At 42.7% G+C, this 18,203-nt stretch overlaps 1 protein-coding gene across 2 annotated transcripts; it reads left to right on the forward strand.

The window, feature by feature from the left end:
• The first annotated feature begins 731 nt into the window (after positions 1-731).
• Positions 732-4,212, forward strand: MARCKS (myristoylated alanine rich protein kinase C substrate). Of its 2 annotated transcripts, XM_042884028.1 has the most exons (3): positions 732-865; positions 1,174-1,294; positions 2,245-4,212. In XM_042884028.1, the coding sequence occupies exons 2-3, from the start codon at positions 1,196-1,198 to the stop codon at positions 2,983-2,985; spliced, it is 840 nt and encodes a 279-aa protein (XP_042739962.1). In that variant the 5' UTR covers positions 732-865; positions 1,174-1,195; the 3' UTR covers positions 2,986-4,212. The 2 variants fall into 2 exon arrangements, with proteins under 2 accessions (XP_042739962.1, XP_042739953.1); XM_042884019.1 differs by lacking the exon at positions 732-865 and having other exon boundaries at positions 1,030-1,294.
• Positions 4,213-18,203: the final 13,991 nt, after the last annotated feature.

Here is an 18,203-nt window from a genome sequence, read left to right on the forward strand (position 1 = left end):
GACTGCCGCCGCCCGAGGGGAGCGCCCCGGCTCCGGCACCGCGGCACCTCGCCGGGGGGCTGCGCACCCGCTGCTCCTGCGCGGAAACGCGGGACTGGAAGTGGGTCACCGCAGCGGAAAATACTTTGAAAACACAACTCGAGGATAATCAGACAGCGGAGCTTAATTAGGGCCGCGGACTGATGGCCGCGTATTTTATTCCGAGCCCGTATCGCGCGGGGGGAGGGGGCGGTCGCTGCCCGGCCACATCTGGCCTACAGACCCACTCCCCGCGCCTCGTGATCGCGTTTGGCGAAACCCGATCTACGTGGTTGAAATACCTTCCAAATTGGGGGCGATTTAACAATCGCGACCAATTAAACCTAGGGAAGAAAAGGAGGAGGAAAAAAATAATAATAATAAAATAAAGAAAATCCCCTCCTTCCCGCTCCCCCCGCCCCGGGCTCGCGCACTATCTGTTGCTCTCACGGCGGCAGCGGGTGGGGGCGGGCGGGCGGACGGGCTCACCCTCGTGCTCCCGCCCGGGCTCCTCGCACGCCCCGCGCACCATTGTCCCTGCCCGCCCGCCCCGCTTTATTTGGGTGTTTTGTTCGCTCCTCGGCGCGGAGCTCCGCGCGCCCGCCCGCGCCGGAGCGGCACATTCATTATCGGCCGGGGGCTGATTTCAAACCGCTGCCATCGCGGCTCCATTGTTCGCAGGGCGGCCAGGCCCCGCCTCCCTTTGTGTGGCGCGGCGGCGATTGGCCGGCGCCGGGCGGAGGGCTGCCGTCACCGCTCGGGAAGCCCATTCATCTGTGCACTTGGGCGTTGGACTCCGCATCTTATTAGCAACCAGGGAGATTTCTCCATTTTCTCCTTGTCTACAGTACGGCTACAAATCTGGGATTTTTTATTACTTCTTTTTACTAAACTTGGGCTCCTTTTTTTTTTTTTTTTTTTTTTTGCTCGACTTTTTCCTCCCTTTTTTTCCCCTCCCTCCTGTGCTGCTGCTGCTGCTGCTTTTTTTGATCTCTTCAACTTTAAATTTTTTTTAAAGGAGTGCATTATAATCGGTTCTGTTCTCTCTTTTTTTTTTCCCCCTCTGGTGTGTGTGTGTGTCGCTGCCGCTGCCGGTCGCCCGCTATTTATACCGACTCGACGCTCTTTGTTTCCCCTCCTTTTGGATCTGTTGAGTTTCTTTGTTGAATAAGCCAGCATGGGTGCCCAGTTCTCCAAGACCGCTACGAAGGGCGAAGCCGCTGCCGAGAAGCCCGGGGAAGCGGTGGCCGCATCTCCCTCCAAGGCGAATGGACAGGTAAAAAAAAAAAAAAAAAAAAAAAAAAATCCAAAAAATTAAACCTACTCCTTTTTTTAAGCCGACTTCGACGGACTCTCTTTTGCATCCTGTCTAATTCTTCTTCCTTTGATACCCCGGTGGCACGTTCAATGGAGAATACGGGCAATCCTTTTATCTTTGCGACTCAAGGCAAAGGGATCCTTTCTTTATATTTTAAACACGGGTTTGGCTTTGAATGATTCTTTCTCTGAATGGTTATCTTTCCTGCGTCGCGGGGGAGAGGGACTGTTTTTTAATATTTTTTTTTTGAAAAGAGAGACAAATCCCTCGTGTATTCCGAGCGTCCCGATGGCTTCTAAACGGAAGGACCTTATATCGCTCGGCTTTTCCGTCCGCTTCACCTCCTTCCGACGGCGCCGGGCGAGGAGCGCGAAGCCTATGGGGGTGGAGGCGCGATGCCGTCGGGGCTGGGGGCTCGACAGCTCCCCACGGCCGGGTCCCCCGCCACCCCCTCCCCGCCGCACGCCGCCCGGCTGTCGGGCTGCCCCCCGCCGCCCCCGCAGCTGCCGCCCGGGGCAGCCAGCCGCGCTGGCGGGCGCCTGCAACATGCAAATAGGGCGGGGGGCGGGGGCGGCCGGGAGGATGGCGGTGGGGGCACCGGCAGCCGGGCGCGGGGCCGGGGCCGGGCGAGCTTTGTTCGCCTCGCCTCGCCTCTCCATCCCCCGCCCCGCGCCTCGGCGGCGGCGGCGGCCGGACGGGGCGCGCCGGGGGCGGGGGTGCGCACCGCCGCCGCCGCGTGGAACTATGGCGCCCCCTCGCGGCCGTCCGACGGAGCAAACCGCCGCTGGGGGGAGCAGCTCCCGGTGCGGGGCGGCGGAGGGCGCGGGGAGGGAGGCCGGGCGCTCGGGCCCGCGCCCCACGGCAGCTACCCCCTCGGCGCCCCCGGTAACCCGGTCGCTGTCTTGCAGGAAAACGGCCACGTGAAGGTGAACGGCGACGCCTCCCCCGCGGCGGCGGAGGCGGGCAAGGAGGAGGTGCAGGCCAACGGCAGCGCGCCCGCCGAGGAGACGGGCAAGGAGGAGGCGGCCTCGTCGGAACCCGCCTCCGAGAAGGAGGCGGCCGAGGCGGAAAGCACTGAGCCGGCCTCCCCGGCGGAGGGAGAGGCCTCCCCCAAGACTGAGGAGGGCGCGACCCCCTCGTCCAGCAGCGAGACCCCGAAAAAAAAAAAGAAGCGTTTTTCCTTCAAGAAGTCTTTTAAGCTGAGCGGCTTCTCCTTCAAAAAGAACAAAAAGGAAGCCGGCGAGGGGGCGGAGAGCGAGGGCGGCGCTGCCGCCGCGGTCGAGGGCGGGAAGGAGGAGGCGGCAGCCGCGGCCCCCGAGGCGGCGGGCGGCGAGGAGGGCAAGGCCGCGGCCGAGGAGGCCAGCGCGGCCGCTGCCGGCAGCGCCGAGGCGACGAAGGAGGAGGCGGGGGACTCGCAGGAGGCCAAATCGGACGAGGCCGCCCCCGAGAAGGCGGCGGGAGAAGAGGCCCCGGCGGCCGAGGAGCAGCAGCAGCAGCAGGAGAAGGCGGCGGAGGAGGCCGGTGCCGCCGCCACAAGCGAGGCGGGCAGCGGCGAGCAGGAGGCGGCCCCCGCGGAGGAGCCGGCGGCGGCGCGGCAGGAGGCCCCGTCCGAGAGCAGTCCGGAGGGCCCCGCCGAACCGGCGGAGTAAGAACCGCCGCCGCTCCGCGCCGACGAACTTTTCTCCCCCTGTTTGTTTGTTGGAGTGGTGCCAGGTACTGGTTTCGGAGAACTTGTCTACAACCAGGGATTGATTTAAAAGATATCTCGTTTCTTTTTTTTCTCTCCCCGCAGATTTCCCATCTCAAATCATTCTGTTACCACCATTCCAACGGGCGAAGGAGGGCCTCGCCGCCTCCCTCCGCCTCCTTCCTTCTCTCCTTTTTTTTTTTTTTTTTTTTTTTTTTTTTTTTTTTTGCATCAGTATTAAATGTTTTTTCGGTTTTTTTTTTCGGTTTTTTTTTTTTTGTTTTGTTTTGCATACTTTGCATCTTTATTCGAAATGTAAACTTTCTTTGTCAGTCTGTGGACGCGCCCATATATGAAGGAGATGGGTGGGTCGATAAGGGATCTCGATGAAGTGATAGGGGCCACAGTGGGGGATCCGTGGCGCATCCATTGCCAAGAACGTGCCACGAGACATGATGTGAGGGGTTAGTCTTTTTTTAAAAGAAAGTTATTACGATGTATTTTGTGAGGCAGATGTTCTATAAGGTTTACAACACTACAAGTCTTGATTAAGAAGGAAAGGAAAAAAAAAATCAATACCCAGATAAAGAGATCATAGTCTTAGGAATTCATTTAAACCATAGGAACTTTTCACTTATCTCATGTTAGCTGTATCAGTCAGTGATTAAGTAGAAATACAAGTTGTATAGGCTTTATTGTTTATTGCTGGTTTATGACCTTAATAAAGTGTAATTATGTATTACCAGCAGGGTGTTTTTAACTGTGACTATTGTATAAAAACAAATCTTGATATCCAGAAGCACATGAAGTTTGCAACTCTTTCCACCCTGCCCATTTTTTGTAAAACTGCAGTCATCTTGGACCTTTTAAACACAAATTTTAAACTCAACCAAGCTGTGATAAGTGGAATGGTTACTGTTTATACTGTGGTATGTTTTTGATTACAGCAGACGACGCTTTCTTTTCCAGTTGTCTTTGAAAATAAAGGAAAACTCTTCAGATGCAATGTTTTTTTTTTGTGTAGCATCTTGTCTATCATGTTTTTGTAAATACTGGAGAAGCTTTGACCAATTTGACTTAGAGATGGAATGTAACTTTGCTTACAAAAATTGCTATTAAACTCCTGCTTAAGGTGTTCTAATTTTCTGTGAGCACACTAAAAGCGAAAAATAAATGTGAATAAAATGTATAATTTGGTCGTGTTTCTTTCATGGATACTCTGGTAGCTTAAATGGGCTGGTATTGCCTAAATTTGTAGAGAGAAAGAGATGCTGCTTGCTGTTGGCGCAAGCTTTGAAAGCTGCCTTCGTAATCCCAGGCTCTGTAAGGCTGTGCTTATAGCAGAGGGCTGGGTAAATTGCAGCTTTCCTGGATTTAAAAGGAGGACTGGAAGGCAGGCTGAGCACGCAAGGCGTGTGATGTTGCTGTCCAGGCTCCATCTTGCTTTAAGACCAGAGGTATCCAGCACGTGAGATTCTGGCCTCTTGAGGAAAACAAGATGTAATTGGAATTGCTTAGTGTGGGGCACTGATTTATTTTTGTGTGCTGAGTTGCCTGAAAATTAAGCTCTTGGACTGATGTCCCTGTTTATGTCTTAGTATGCTGTCCCTACTTAGGTACCTAGATGATTAGCTCAAAAACTTAGCCTGGAGGGAGAAAGGGGGTATTAACATTGCCATTCTGCTCAAGGTAATTAAAAGCAATATTTTCTCTTTTTTTCCTCAAGTGCTACTCCCAACTGCAGGTGAGTTACAAAACAAATTCCAAAATTTGTCTATAAAAATAATCACATGGTGCTTGCCTTTAATTGTTAGGCTTTTTGGCTAATATCCAGCATTTTGCTCAGGGCATATTATGCCTTAATAAAACAGTGGGCTCATGTAAGAAAGGCAGTAGTGATATTTGGAGGGTGGAAATTGATTCAAGAAAGTGTTGCTTCTAAGTTTATAGGAGAAAGTTTAGTGTTACACTTATTTGCTTCCACCTAAATTTTCAGCGGAAACTCTTTGGAAGCAATTATGATTCATTTTATGAGAAAATGGCACGTTAGCACCTTGTTCCCTAAAGAACAAAGCCTAAACTGAATGAAGTATAGTAGATTTCCTGCTGAATGCGTACTTTTTCTTTTTTCTTTTTTTCTTTCTTTTTTTTTTTTTTTTTTTTATTCAGCTGTCTACCATTTTAACTTTGGCTTGTATGTACTCTAGTTGCCCTGGTATTTCTCTATAGCTTTAGAAATGTATTGAAACTATGCTATAATTGCTGAGGGACAAAAATAAATGGATGTAAAACAAGATCCTCCACACCAGTGTCATTCTTGGAGTACATGTGTTTGAAGTCTAGTGCATAACTGCTTTGCTAAGGGGTTTTTATAACATGGCTGTAAAAACCTGTTCTAAGACGCATGATGTCTTGGCCATAGAGTCAATGTCTCTTTTTAATAAATATATATATTTAAATCCAAGGATTCTTAAAGCGAAGTCTGAATTTCTTTTTTTTTTTTTTTCTTTTTTTTGTCAAAATATATGTGTAGAAATGAAGAAAATAATTGGCAGTAAAGTTCTTTTCCAGATTTTTTCCGAACTTGCTCTCCTGAAACTTCTGCGTTGGTTCCTTCCTCCCCTGGCTGATACTGTATACTGAACCACAGTTCCTGGAGGTGCAGGATCATTTCTACTGCAGCAGCCAGGCTCCTTAGGTGGAACTTTGTAACATGCAATCACTTTCCAGATCTAATACCCATACAGTTTCAAAAATAAGTCCTAAGAAAATCAATTCCATGTTACGATGGAATTCCAACTATGCCACATTTCAACCATGCTGTTTTAAGAAGATGGGAATTGGTATGGATCTGGAATAGTGGGAATGGAGGAGCTTTGTGCTGCCTCCTCTGGCGGGAGAATTGTGCCACAGCATCCACATCCCTGAGGGGCTGTCTCTCCCATAGAATGTGGGAGTGTTTTAGAATATCCTCAATTATTTGTGAGGAAAATAAACAGGGTGGATGTTCACTGAGGGAGACATGGTTAATCTCACCAAGAAAGTTTTACGCCTTTGTTTTCCTACATTGCGTGCTGTTATGCCTGGGTGAAAATACTAAGCATAGTATTATTTCAACAAATTCAGAATTCAAATGCATATGACTTTAAAATGTGTGATTTCAAGCTGATTTGCCTGTCTTGTGAGCTGTCAGTGTTCTTTTTAAGCAGACGTTACGCTTTCTGTGAACAAGATAGCTTCTGTTGTGTTGGAACAATGGCACAATTTTAGGTAAAACATTGAAATCTCATTTTACTTGAATAGGGACGCTAGAGATTTTCTCATTTTATGTTTGTTTCCTTAGACAGAGGCACCTATCTTCCTTGTTCAAGGTCAAAACTTGGTTGTACAGAAGTTCTTTCAGACTCCATGCCTGTCTTACTAAAATCTACACTTGATTTCAGACTCTCCAAACTGCAGTGCCTGACCTCAAGTACTTGAGTTCTGTGTCTGGTCCTGGGAGTTACGAAAGAGAAAATGTAGAAACCTTGCTTTCAGGCAAGGAAAAGAAAAATATGCAGGGGGTGAAAGATGTCGAGTGTGGGCTTTTGCTTCTGCTTGGGGAGTGCTCACCTTCCCACCTATGCACACAACTACTGTGTAAGAACCAAGCATCTCCATACCAAGTTCTGACTTCCCTAAGAACCTCATTGACGGTGCTTGATGCAGTGTTGCTCATAGGAGTGATTCTGGAAGGGAGCGTTCTATTTTGGGAACTTTTTTTGTTATCTAATAGGGATCAAAACAGCTAACTTTTGGACTACAATTATGGAAGATTAGATGAGGCTCAATAGTTTCCACCTACTTGCTTTGTTTTTATTTTTTTCTCTGGGTTGCAAGGCCTTTTGTGTGTGTTTTTTTTAAAAAAAAACAAAACCTAGCATAATACACGTGCCAGTCAAAAATGGTAATACCAATAAGTGGTTATCTATGAAACGAGTGCTGTGAATTTATTATTTATACTATTTGTGTAGTAAAAGAGAGGTATAAAGTCATCATTTGTGGCACCTAACTCATTTCAGTGTTCGTTTTTTAAGAGGTGCTCTCCACAATGGAGCAGCATGTCTGCTGGCAGCCTGCTTCCGGGCCTTGACAGCTGTTACACCATGCTCAGGTCACTAGCCTGGAATGAAGCAGGTAGTTTCCTTCCTGAAATAAACAGCAAGTGCAAATAGTAAATTGTGGTTTTAACATACTGTTGGCAAAGAGGATAATTTGCCCTTGATGGAGAGGACCTCAGCTAATTGATGATGAATGGGAACCGTTGCAATTGCAACTAAATCTGACTGGCCTGAGAAAAGCAGGCCTGGTGGTACTTGAATAAAGGAAAGGAGGAGGTGCTGCTGCAGTGAAGTACACATTTACTGAAAGTCCCCTTTAGCTTGAGGTAGTGTGCTTCTAAGGCCTGCTGCCAGCCCCCCTGCTAAGGCAGGTTCACTACAGCTGATCACACACGAAAGCCTCCAGGAAGGTTTTTAAAATCTCCAGTGGAGACTCCACAACCTCTCTGGGCAGCCTGTTCCAGTGCTCTGAAGCATGGAAGCACAAGACTGCTTTTGAACATTTCCCTCTTAGGATATGGATGTTATCTGACAGGGGTGATGTAAAGCTTCAGTTAGTATCTGCAGAATGTTTTGAAGTTTTGAAAGGAGGACCACAAGTACTATTTATATGTCTTCACTCCTAGTCTTTGTTACAAGATTACATGTCTGTCCAGAGGTGAACTACAAAGATCCAGATGAAAGAGGACATTGCTGCTTACAGTTAGAAAGACCCAAATAAGATATGAGGAATATGAGCTCTCAAAGCTGTGATGGATTTAGATAAAGAAGCAAATTCATTAGTCGGTAAAAATAGGTGTGTCTTTGTGGGTTCTGGAGTTTTTGTTTGTTTTTGTTTTGTTCTTTTGTTTTTGAAGTATAGAATCAGTGGGCAGTTTTCCTAGGAGAAAACTGAAGAACTGAAGAGTATTAAAATATCCAACGCCATTCCCATTCCACAACTGCAAGAACAGGGAACAGTTACTTGCGTTATGTGTCTTGTTACCATCGAGTAGGTAAGTGTTCCAGGATTTGGGATTCTTAGGTTAATTCTTGTGTTTGTGTATGTGATAACCTATGCTAAAAGAGAGCTTGGAAGATAGAGTTCTCAGCCAATCAGTGCTGCTTTCTGAAGTTCTTTCCAGTAGCACAGCTCATACTGTTGGTAATGAGGAAGGGATACCATCCAGAGACACCCGGAAAGCTTGAAAAGTGAGTCCATGAGAAGTTCGTAAGGTTCAGTAAGACCAAGTGCAAGGTGTTGCACTTGGACTGGGGCAATCCCAGATGTGAGCACAGGCTGGGAGAAAAAACCTATTGAGAGCAGCCCTGCAGAGAGGAACTTGGGGGTCCTGATGCGCAAAAAGCGGGACATGAGCCAGCAGTGTGCTTTTGCAGCCTGGAAGGCCAACAGTATCCTGGGCTGCATCAAAAGAGGAATGGCCAGCAGTGAGAATGACATGATTGTCCCTCTCTCCTTTGCCCTTGTGAGGCCCCTGAGAAGTATTGCATCCAGGTCTGGGGCTCCCAAAACAGGAAAGATGATGAGCTTTTGGAGACGGTCCAGACCAGGGCCACAAGGATGGTCAGAGGGCTGGAGCACCTTTCCTATGAAGACAGGCTGAGGTAGCTGGGCTTGTTCAGTTTGCAGAAGAAAATGTTTTGCGGACGCTTCATTGTGACCTTTCACTACTTAAAGGGAGCTTATCAGCAGGAGGGAGGCTGACTTTTTACATGGTCAGTGATAGGACAAGGGGTACTTGCTTTAAACAAAAGAGAAGACACTTAGGTTTGATGTTAGGAAGAAGGTCTTTACTCAAAGGGTGGTGAGGCACTGGCACAGGCTGTCCAGAGAAGCTATGAATGCCCCATCCCTGGAGGTGCTCAATGCCAGGCTGGATTTGGTCCTGGGATGCCCTGCCCACCCCAGGAGGTTGGGTCTAAATGGGCTTTAAGGTCCCTTCGCACCCAAGCCATTTCATACCCTATGAAAGTATCTGATAGTTGCTCCTAGCAGACACCACTGTAACCAGAGATTAATTTTTAGGTATAGTGCAAGCAGAAATTGTTCAAACTAGACTGTCTCCTTAATGTCACAGCTTGCTTTCCAAAAGAGACAAAGAAAATAAGGTAAATAAGGTAGCTATGGATCTCTTGGTTAGGGAAATGATACTTCCTAAGTAGCTGCAATAGCAGCAAGAAGTGACTTGCTAGCCCTGTTTGAATTAGTTCTCTTTCTGGAAGTTGGTATGTAGACCCACCTGAATATTTTAAATTAATTTGATAACACAAAAGCCATGCTTGCAAGAGTGACCTGCTGTTCAAAGAAAACAAACTCCATTGCGGAGCTGTTGGTAACAGGCTCCTCATTGGACAAGAGCCCTTCTGGACCAGCAAGTAAAGACCTGCACAGACAGGGCCTTTATAAAAGGTAAGTGAGGAAAAAAAAGAAACATGCAAACAAACAAAAAATACCACCACCAAAAATATATAAACAAAAGAAACAACAACAACAAAGACAATGAAAAAAAAAAAAAACACCCCCAAAATAAAACTTCATCAACTAAATTAGATTTTTTCCTGACCCTCTGGAGCAAGCTGAGCAAGTTGTCATAGGTGTAAAATACTCCACCTTCTGTCTTTAACAAATGTAATTTAATTACAAGAGATACCGTCTCCACTGGAGTGTGAAGCCTAGCCCCCTTTGAAAACCACAAGGAAACAGAATCCAAAATTGATTAAGGTAACATTTTTGAGGAATGAATCATGAAGCCAGTCACAAGCCTTACATTGCGGTTCAGGAGCCTGTTAAAGCAAGTTTAACAAGACATTGTACCTCTGAGGAGAAGCAAATATTTTCCATTTTGATAATGAAAAAATGACAAAAATCATGGGCTGATGCTCACAGTACTTGAAGGAACATGATCCCCCCCCACCCTCTGGTTTTATTTTTGCATATCTTACCTACATATTTAGTTCCTAATGAATATCGGGCAAGAAAATGTAAAAGAGTGGAGAGATTAATACTTGGAAAAATTCCCTGAGCCTATTTCCTGAATGTATTTATTTAGGTTTATTTGAATTCTTTTCCAGTAATTTATTCTGCTGTTAAATACATAGCTTTGTGAGTAAATGATCACATGGAAACAATATCATTTGTAAGCTTAAACATATATGGAATTTTTAGAAGGACCCATTTTGGCTTAATTCTTCTGTCACTGAGTTCTGCGAGAGTGCAGTTAAGCAATGAAAAGTGCTTCTGGAATTCACCCTTAAATGTTGTTATTGCTAAGGGAAATGTCTGATTCTTCTGGGCTGTATCCACCTGTATTCCATCAGAAATGGAGTGTGGACAACACAAAAATGAAGAAACTGATCACATTTGTGTGAATTAGGGGATTGAAAGCAGACAGGAGGACTCACACATGGTGCTGTCACAAATGATAAAATGATAATAATGGAATACCACTGGAAATTTTCTCTTGTTGTTATCTATGTAAGTGTTACGCCCTGAAGGTTCATCACACCTCACTTCTCCCCTGCTGTTTCCATATTAAGTCTAACACTTGGCAGAGCTATACAGTGAAATGATGGTGCATAAATGTATTTAGAGGCTCAAAGAGATAAAGCATTGCCCAGAGAAGTTTATTTTCGATACAGAAATACTGATTTTAGTGATCACTGATGTCCACCAAACTCTGTCTTACCTTAGTAAGTTTTTGCTTTTGTGTTGCCTACACAGAAAGTTGTTGTTTCATGATCACAAAGCTTCTGATGTAATTACAAATTGGGAACAAAATGAGAAAGAAGGAGAAAATACCTTCACAGTGATGTTAGAATAGGACCATCAACTTGAATGAACTGAGAAGAGATTCAAATCCCACTGTTCTCTATTTAAACCCCAGCGCAAATCTAATCTAATCTAATCTAAAGAGGCTTTAGGGCTTTGACTTGCATCTTGTTGTTGTTATTGCATACAAGTTATGATAGTCATTAGTTTAATAATCTTTGGATACACGGAAGCAAAAGCAAAACAGTTCTGAAGTTCATCTCTTCCTAAATGCTTTACATGCTAGGTGTAATTACAAGAAGCAATACCTGCACTGGAAACGTTCTGCGTGAGTCTATCATTTCAAGCTGCAGAACATGGAAGTGCTGAAGTGTTCCTGAGGACATCAGGAGAAATAAAACGTTCCTTATCTCCTGTGACAAAGATAAAAAAGAGGAACATGTGTAATGCAGCTCTTCAGGAAAGCCATGAGTTCAAATGACAAACACGGCGGAGGGGAGCTAAACACAGGATGTTCCCAGCAGCATTCAACTGGAGCAACACAGGGGTAGGAAATGCACCATTTACAAGAGATATTGGACATTAAAAAACAAAAACAAAAACTAATAGGCTACAGTTAGCATCTATCTGCTGTGTCAAAGGCAATATAATAGTAAATAGCAGTGAAGGGTCCAATTAGGACTGAATCCTGAAGGCGAGTGTGCTGGGGACTGTGTTTGAGCAGCAGCACAAACAAAAGCACGGTCCCATTAGAACTACTGCTTGGAAAAACTTGCACTGTGATGCTGGCTCCAAAGGCCCGAATTAAATATGAGCCTGGCTTGTGCCGGGCACTGCATAAACATTGAGGAGACAGACCCTGCTCTGAAAAAGTACCCAGCCTAAAGCAAAAAGGTTAGGCAGTTTTACTTCCTACCATTGTTAAAATCTCATTTCTATTTGTCTTGGTCAAGATTATGGAGGGGGAGGGAATTAATTACCAACTTCCTTTTTCTTTTTTTAAGATCCTTGTTTCTTTTCTAGTTCATGCTCTTTGCTAGTTTCTTTTCTTAGTTCGTGCTCTTTGCCTTCATAAAAGTTGAACTGTGATTCCAAAAGGCTTCCAGCCACATCCGAGTGGCCTGGGCATTTTCAGAGGTACAGATAGCGATGGGTATTTTAGGCAGTAAGAAGGATCAAATTAGAAACGGTTCTTAAGTGACAAAAAATCACGAAGCCCAAAAACCTCAAAATGAAGCTAGGACCAAATTACTGATAGCTCTCTAGTGACGCTTTGAGGCCGTTCTCATGTACTGAAAGTAAAGTAAGCTCTGCTCCTTCAAGTGTCTGCTCCATTCCCTGATGGCAGTGTCTGCTTGGGAATAGTTTGGCTTTTTGGGAAGGAGGGAAGGATGGTACCTACTTTGGAGAGACAGTTTGTATGTAGGTGCACGATTTTAAATTTTGAGCTGGCTATTAGTATTCATTCTTACCAATATATGTTCACACCTTTATAAAATACTTACAAACTGAAGTACAGAAACAAAGAATCCTCGTGGATATTATTTCTGTTAAGAAAGTGCCTTAACTCCTTGATTTTTACAATTACTTTTTTGTGACTACTAGGCATATTGATAAGAAGTCTGCTCAGTCCAAACTGTATTTCAGTACTACGGATATCAGAAGAAAATATTTGCATTTCAGCTGACTTACTGTGGGAAAACAAGAGAAAAACTACTGGGAAGTCAGCTCAGACGACTGTATACATGAAACACTCTAGTTCTTGCTAGCCAGCTGCCCAATGAGCTGAAATGCATGTGTATCTTGTGCATTAAATAATAATTTAAAAATAAAACAACAAAAGCACATCTATTAGAGATTTTTTTTTTCCAGATGGCATTGAAATAAAATGGCTTAACTAGTTTGTGAAATTAATTGTCTTCACTATCAGTTCTAACAACTGTGCCACATTTATCAGAGACACCCATAAAAAGTTTAAAAACTTCTCCATCTATTCCTCTAACATAGACAGGATTGGTCGTACAAGCATTGTCTGATGATATTTTCACCATCATGTTGCATAAATCAGCTAAACTGGTAAAAACACTTGTGGTTTGGCAATATTTATGGTCTCTGTATTGCTAGCAGCATGTGAGAGCAATGAGAGGGAATTTCCCTAAAATTATTACAGCCAATATAACCACTGAGACATATAGTGCTTGCTGCTACCAAGAGTGTTAAACTTGGACAACTCTATCTATGGCTTGCCAAGTGAGGGAAATAATAATATTTTAAAATAATAATTAAAAAATAGTCCTGAAATGATTCACACATTAGGAAATTAACCAAACAATTTCTGGGCCATTAGTGAGAGAGCTTGACAAGAAGAAGAGAGATAGTCTAGAGAACTGGAGAAAAGCAAATAGGATACCAATTTTAGGTACAGTTTCATAAAATAAATGGGAAAAAAAAAAGATAGAGGAAAGAGAAGTGGCTGGAGATTAAGAAGAAAGAAAATGGAGGGACAGACAGAAGGACAATGAGACACGGGTGTTATGGAATGACAGTGTTATGAAGCAAAGACAAAGGGACTTTCAGAAAAATCAGCCAAAATAACTGAAAATGCACCAGAGAAAATACACATACAGATAAATAAAGCAGTAAGAATTTGTCAAGATCAGCTTCTCAGAAGTAGAACACATCAGGCCAATGTAATTTTCTCCTTTGATAGCATATCCAGACTAGTATTTAAGGGGGGACTTGAGATCTTGACTGCACTAATATTTTCAATTAGGAAATGAGAACCAGAAAAACAGGTCCTGAGCAAAGTCAGCAGAGAAACTTAACTTCAAGATACAACATGAAAGGCTTGCTGCCATCCCAGGAGGACTGGGAGTGCACATACAAGAAAATTCAGAAAACTCTTAACTTCTCATGATAATAAACTGAAAATATGATCCAAAATTAAAGAGTAGTTCAGCAGAGAAGAAATCTAGTTCAGAAAAAGAAGATGGGAACTACCCAGACAGCAAGAAAGGGAGTGGGGTTGAAGTGGCTGCCCAGCAGTAGTCTTCTTCACAGCACAGAGACCAGGATTCAACACTGTAGTAACAAGCACACAGTTTTAAGAAAGATGTGCTTTATGAGCAATTTTCAGGTGCATGGAAATTGCACAGGAAGGCAACACACAGGCATTATAAAGTAAAATGTGGGTTTGTATAGCCTAAAAAAAGGTTTGGAAGGCTAGGCGTTTAGTGAAAGGTTAAAATAAGGAGAGAGCTGTTGTTCTTTGTGTCATCTGGAGAAAGGACCAAAATAATTAGTATAGTTTGTAAGAAAGAGGATGTTGCTTAAGCTTTAGGAAAAGATTTTCAATTGCAAGCGTAATTCAATGGTCTAACAGATTACGCAACAGGAAAGTTGTGGAAAACTTTCTTCCCTGTGGAGGTTTGAGGCTAGATCGTCTGAAAAGGACAGTCTGTCTTTATTCTACCTTAATACCAGTGGTGAGCAAAACTATAGCTCAAGGTTCTTTCCTCACCTATGTATCCTTGCCTTAGAATGTTAATTTGATGCAGTATTTTTAAAAAGGTCTTGAGAGACCAGGAAAAAGCTTTGTCTTGTGTTTCAGTAAAAGTTAAGGTGGTGTACAGGAAAGGGAGTGTACAATAACAGTTGTCCAGAATTTACCTCATGAGATACATATGTATAAACATCCAACTAAATAAAAATACACACGTACTAACAGAGCCACCTATTATTCCTAATGTGCTTATCAGTAAGGAGTCTAAACAGAAACAGATTTAGGAAATAAATCAATTGCTTTTAACATTTATTTTACAAAAATAATCGTGTAATATTCCATTATGCGTTAACTATTCAGTCCAAGAAGCAGGCCATATTAAGTTAGATATTGTACACACACACACACACACCAAAAAAAAAAAGAACCATGAGATTTCATCAATGTAAGATTTCATCAAAATCTGTAGCTTTATAGAAGAAGAGCTGAAAGCAAAAGAGCACTGAATTATTGCCATTCATGTTTCATGGCAAACAATGCCAATAGTTCCAGTTCGTTGGAATTTTGCATGAATTAACTTGAATTAAAAGTCTGTGGTGACCAAGCTATCTGCTAAACATTGCAATATACATATCTGCATAACAGCTGCAAATACAACTATATACTTGCGGTACTTATGTTATATACCTAAATAGTGGTCTGGGGTACAACTGCATTCAATGGCAAACATGTCTGTAACAAACTATAGCAGTCCGAAAAGTCTTTTGTCAGAAAAGAACATTTTTAGTTAGAGAGAAAGAGAAATTCACTTCATTCTTCTCTGAGTTTTCCCTTTTGGACTAATCTTCAGCCTCTAAAAGGACAATCTAACATTTTCACAGTTTGTAACATCTTTTTATACATATATACTGTATACATTAATTTTTTATACACATGCACATACACAGTCTACAAAGAGCAGCAGTGATGCTCTTGTTCTTCTGTCTGAATTGACTGCATTATGACAAGTTGTGGGTTTCAGGGAGCGTTGTGTTAGATTCTTCATCACAATTTCTGTCATGACATTAAGAGAATCATAGAATCACCAAGGTTGGAAAAGACCTCCAGGGTTGTCTAGTCCAACCGTCTACCTACCACCAATGTTTCCCCACTAAACCATGTCTCTTATTAAAACATCTTGAACACCTTCAGGGGTGGTGACTCCACCTGGGCAGACCATTCCAGTGCCTGACAACTCTTTTGGAGAAGAAATTCTTCCTTATATTCAACCTGAATCCCCTCGACACAACTTGAGGCCATTCTCTCTGGTCCTGTTACTGTGTAATATGTCATGGGCACACACTACTACTCTTTTAGCTGTTCTCTTTTAGCATCTTCTTTTAGTTTTAACACTCTCCTATAACTGGTTTTATTTCACAGAAAACTCAGCCCCCTCACTGTGTACTCATCTTTTCATTACACATCCATGTACTGAAGTTAAACCCAGCCTGAACTGGAGCATGTTGAATTTCCAGTCCTCCATGAGCGGTGATTGCCACAGTCTGATTATGGTGGATATGGAGATTCCCTGATCTCAGAATGCTGTCAATCTGAGTATTCAGATCAAATTTTTTCATCTTTTATTTTTCAAAGTATTAACATTTCTTATTTATCCACTAGAAAAACCTGACTACACCACAGAGGAACATCACTTTTAGGTTTCTGTTGTAAGGCCAATTTCCTCTTAAAACAAGGAAATGCAAAGAAAGTACAAAGCCAAGGTTCAGAAACTGTCAAAAATAGGCATGAAAACGTAATTAGGCTCCTTTTAAAAAAAAACTTTTTTTTTTTTCATTGAAACTAAGATTGTAGTTACAGACATGAAGGATTTTTTGTAATGTCCCTCTCTCAGCCAGCAGATGGGTTTTGGTAGTACCTACTCCTTACATGCCTGTAGTCATCTAAGATATAGTTGTTTATGCAGATCAGAAAATGTAACAGTAATGCAGTGTTTCTCAAAACAGTACAGAATGAGGTTGATGTCTCTTACATCTTACATGCCTATAATCCAGGTTACAAAGTAGTGACGAAAGGGTGAAAGTACTCTTGTGCTTAAAGGACTGAACCAGAGACCCCCAGAAATATGTTCTGACACTGTCTCTGCCACTGATTTATAGAACAACTTTGGGCAAAAGATTAATATCTTAGAAATATTTTATCAGTTTTGTTTGGTTTTGGTTTTATCTTCCAGGTTGCCTAGATATTTACTACTCCTATATAACAAAATAGGAACTATTTTGCTATTAATATGAACTGCTATTTAAAGTTCTCTATGCAAGAATGAAGAATGCAGAAGTCATAGATGGTTTAGAAGTTTTGATTTTAGTCTACAGCTCTTTGCTGTAGCTCTGTTTGTATAAGGGGACAAAAGCACCCCCCAACTTCACACTTGGATTTGATGTCTAGGCATCCTTCAAAAGATCCAGAGAAAGTTAGCTACCTGGGAAGTTCATTTTCAGTGTCCTGCTCTCAGCTACCCTCTTTAGCCAGTAGAAAACATAGCAAAGAGGGGAAAGAAAAGATATGGGGGACTTTCTATATATGTTTTCATGTACTTATCTTTACAATTGTTGAGAGTGGGAGCACACTAGTGAACTGCTGGTGAGCTTAAACTTCTGGCTGAAGAGATCTGAATATTCATCTCAGAAGAGTCCTCACCTCCCAGCATATTCACTTTAGTAGAAGAGCAGGAGCTGGAAAGGGAGTGTATAATGTCTGCCTTATTGGGGCTATCCCATTGGGTTTCAAGTATTGGATACTTAGTGGGCAGTAAAAGAATCTAAGTCTTTTGTTCCTGGATTTAAATAGCTGAGTTGCTCTTTTTCTAACTATGGGCTTTTGTCAAAGCAGACTGTAAGCTCTGTAAGGATATAAAGAGGATGTGAAGTCTTAGCACTTTTGTAGCAACCTCAGCCTTTGTGATCATCTGACTTATGTTTGTCACCTTTTCAACATTCAGTCTAGTTTCTGGGTGTTACTTCTCTATTTCAGATAAAGAAGTAAGCTGTAACTTCATATGCATGCGAAATGGTGTCCTTGTACCTGTTTTATTGAGGTTTTCAGATCTGAGCTCAAACTGATATCAGCTGGGGAGGAAAGCTGACAGGAGAGCTAAACTTCTTCACTCCTCCTATACTGAAAAAACAGCAACCCCCCCAGGCCTTCTTAAGACAATTGCCCTTAGCAGCTGGAGTTCTTGAGAAACATATTCATAATTGAGATGTCATTAAAGATATTCTTAGTAAATGCATCCCTGGCAAACTCATTTTACACAAGGATTTAAAACTAAATTAAGAAAAATAGAGAGGGAAAAAATGAAAGAGGTCTACATAGTATGCACAAAAATGACAAGTTGATTTAAAACTACATAACTAATTTTCTTCAACTCAAATCTGTTTTCTTGAAGAGGCTATATTGTAAGCCAATACAAAGATTTCTGGCTTGCCACTTTTGACTTAACTAGACACAGAAAATTTCAATAAGAACATATGGAAGATATATATTTTTTCACATTCATTTAGCTGAAGCTATTTTGTTCAAACTTTTCTGACATAATCCAAGAGTAAAACCAAATATGGAAATCCTCAGCCCTAGAAGAATGTAAGAAATTAATGAGAGGTTCTAAGTTGGAGCTAAAATGAAAGTTGGCACCAAACTGCAACTAAACAGTCGTTAGAATGGATTACTTAATAGAGCTGAAACTATCTTGAGTACTTTGTTTAAAAAAATAGAAAAGAAAAAAGACATAAAACTTCTCCTTAATCACTCAT

Source organism: Lagopus leucura, unplaced genomic scaffold (genome assembly GCF_019238085.1).
Source record: "Lagopus leucura isolate 7727_CA_CO unplaced genomic scaffold, USGS_WTPT01 Super-Scaffold_73, whole genome shotgun sequence".
NCBI lineage: Eukaryota > Metazoa > Chordata > Aves > Galliformes > Phasianidae > Lagopus > Lagopus leucura.

Bases quoted from the DNA above. Each gene is read 5' to 3' on its own strand.
- MARCKS (XM_042884028.1), top strand. From the start codon at position 1,196: ATGGGTGCCCAGTTCTCCAAGACCGCTACGAAGGGCGAAGCCGCTGCC. The intron at 1,295-2,244 runs GTAAAAAAAAAA...GCTGTCTTGCAG, and splicing joins CCTCCAAGGCGAATGGACAG to GAAAACGGCCACGTGAAGGT.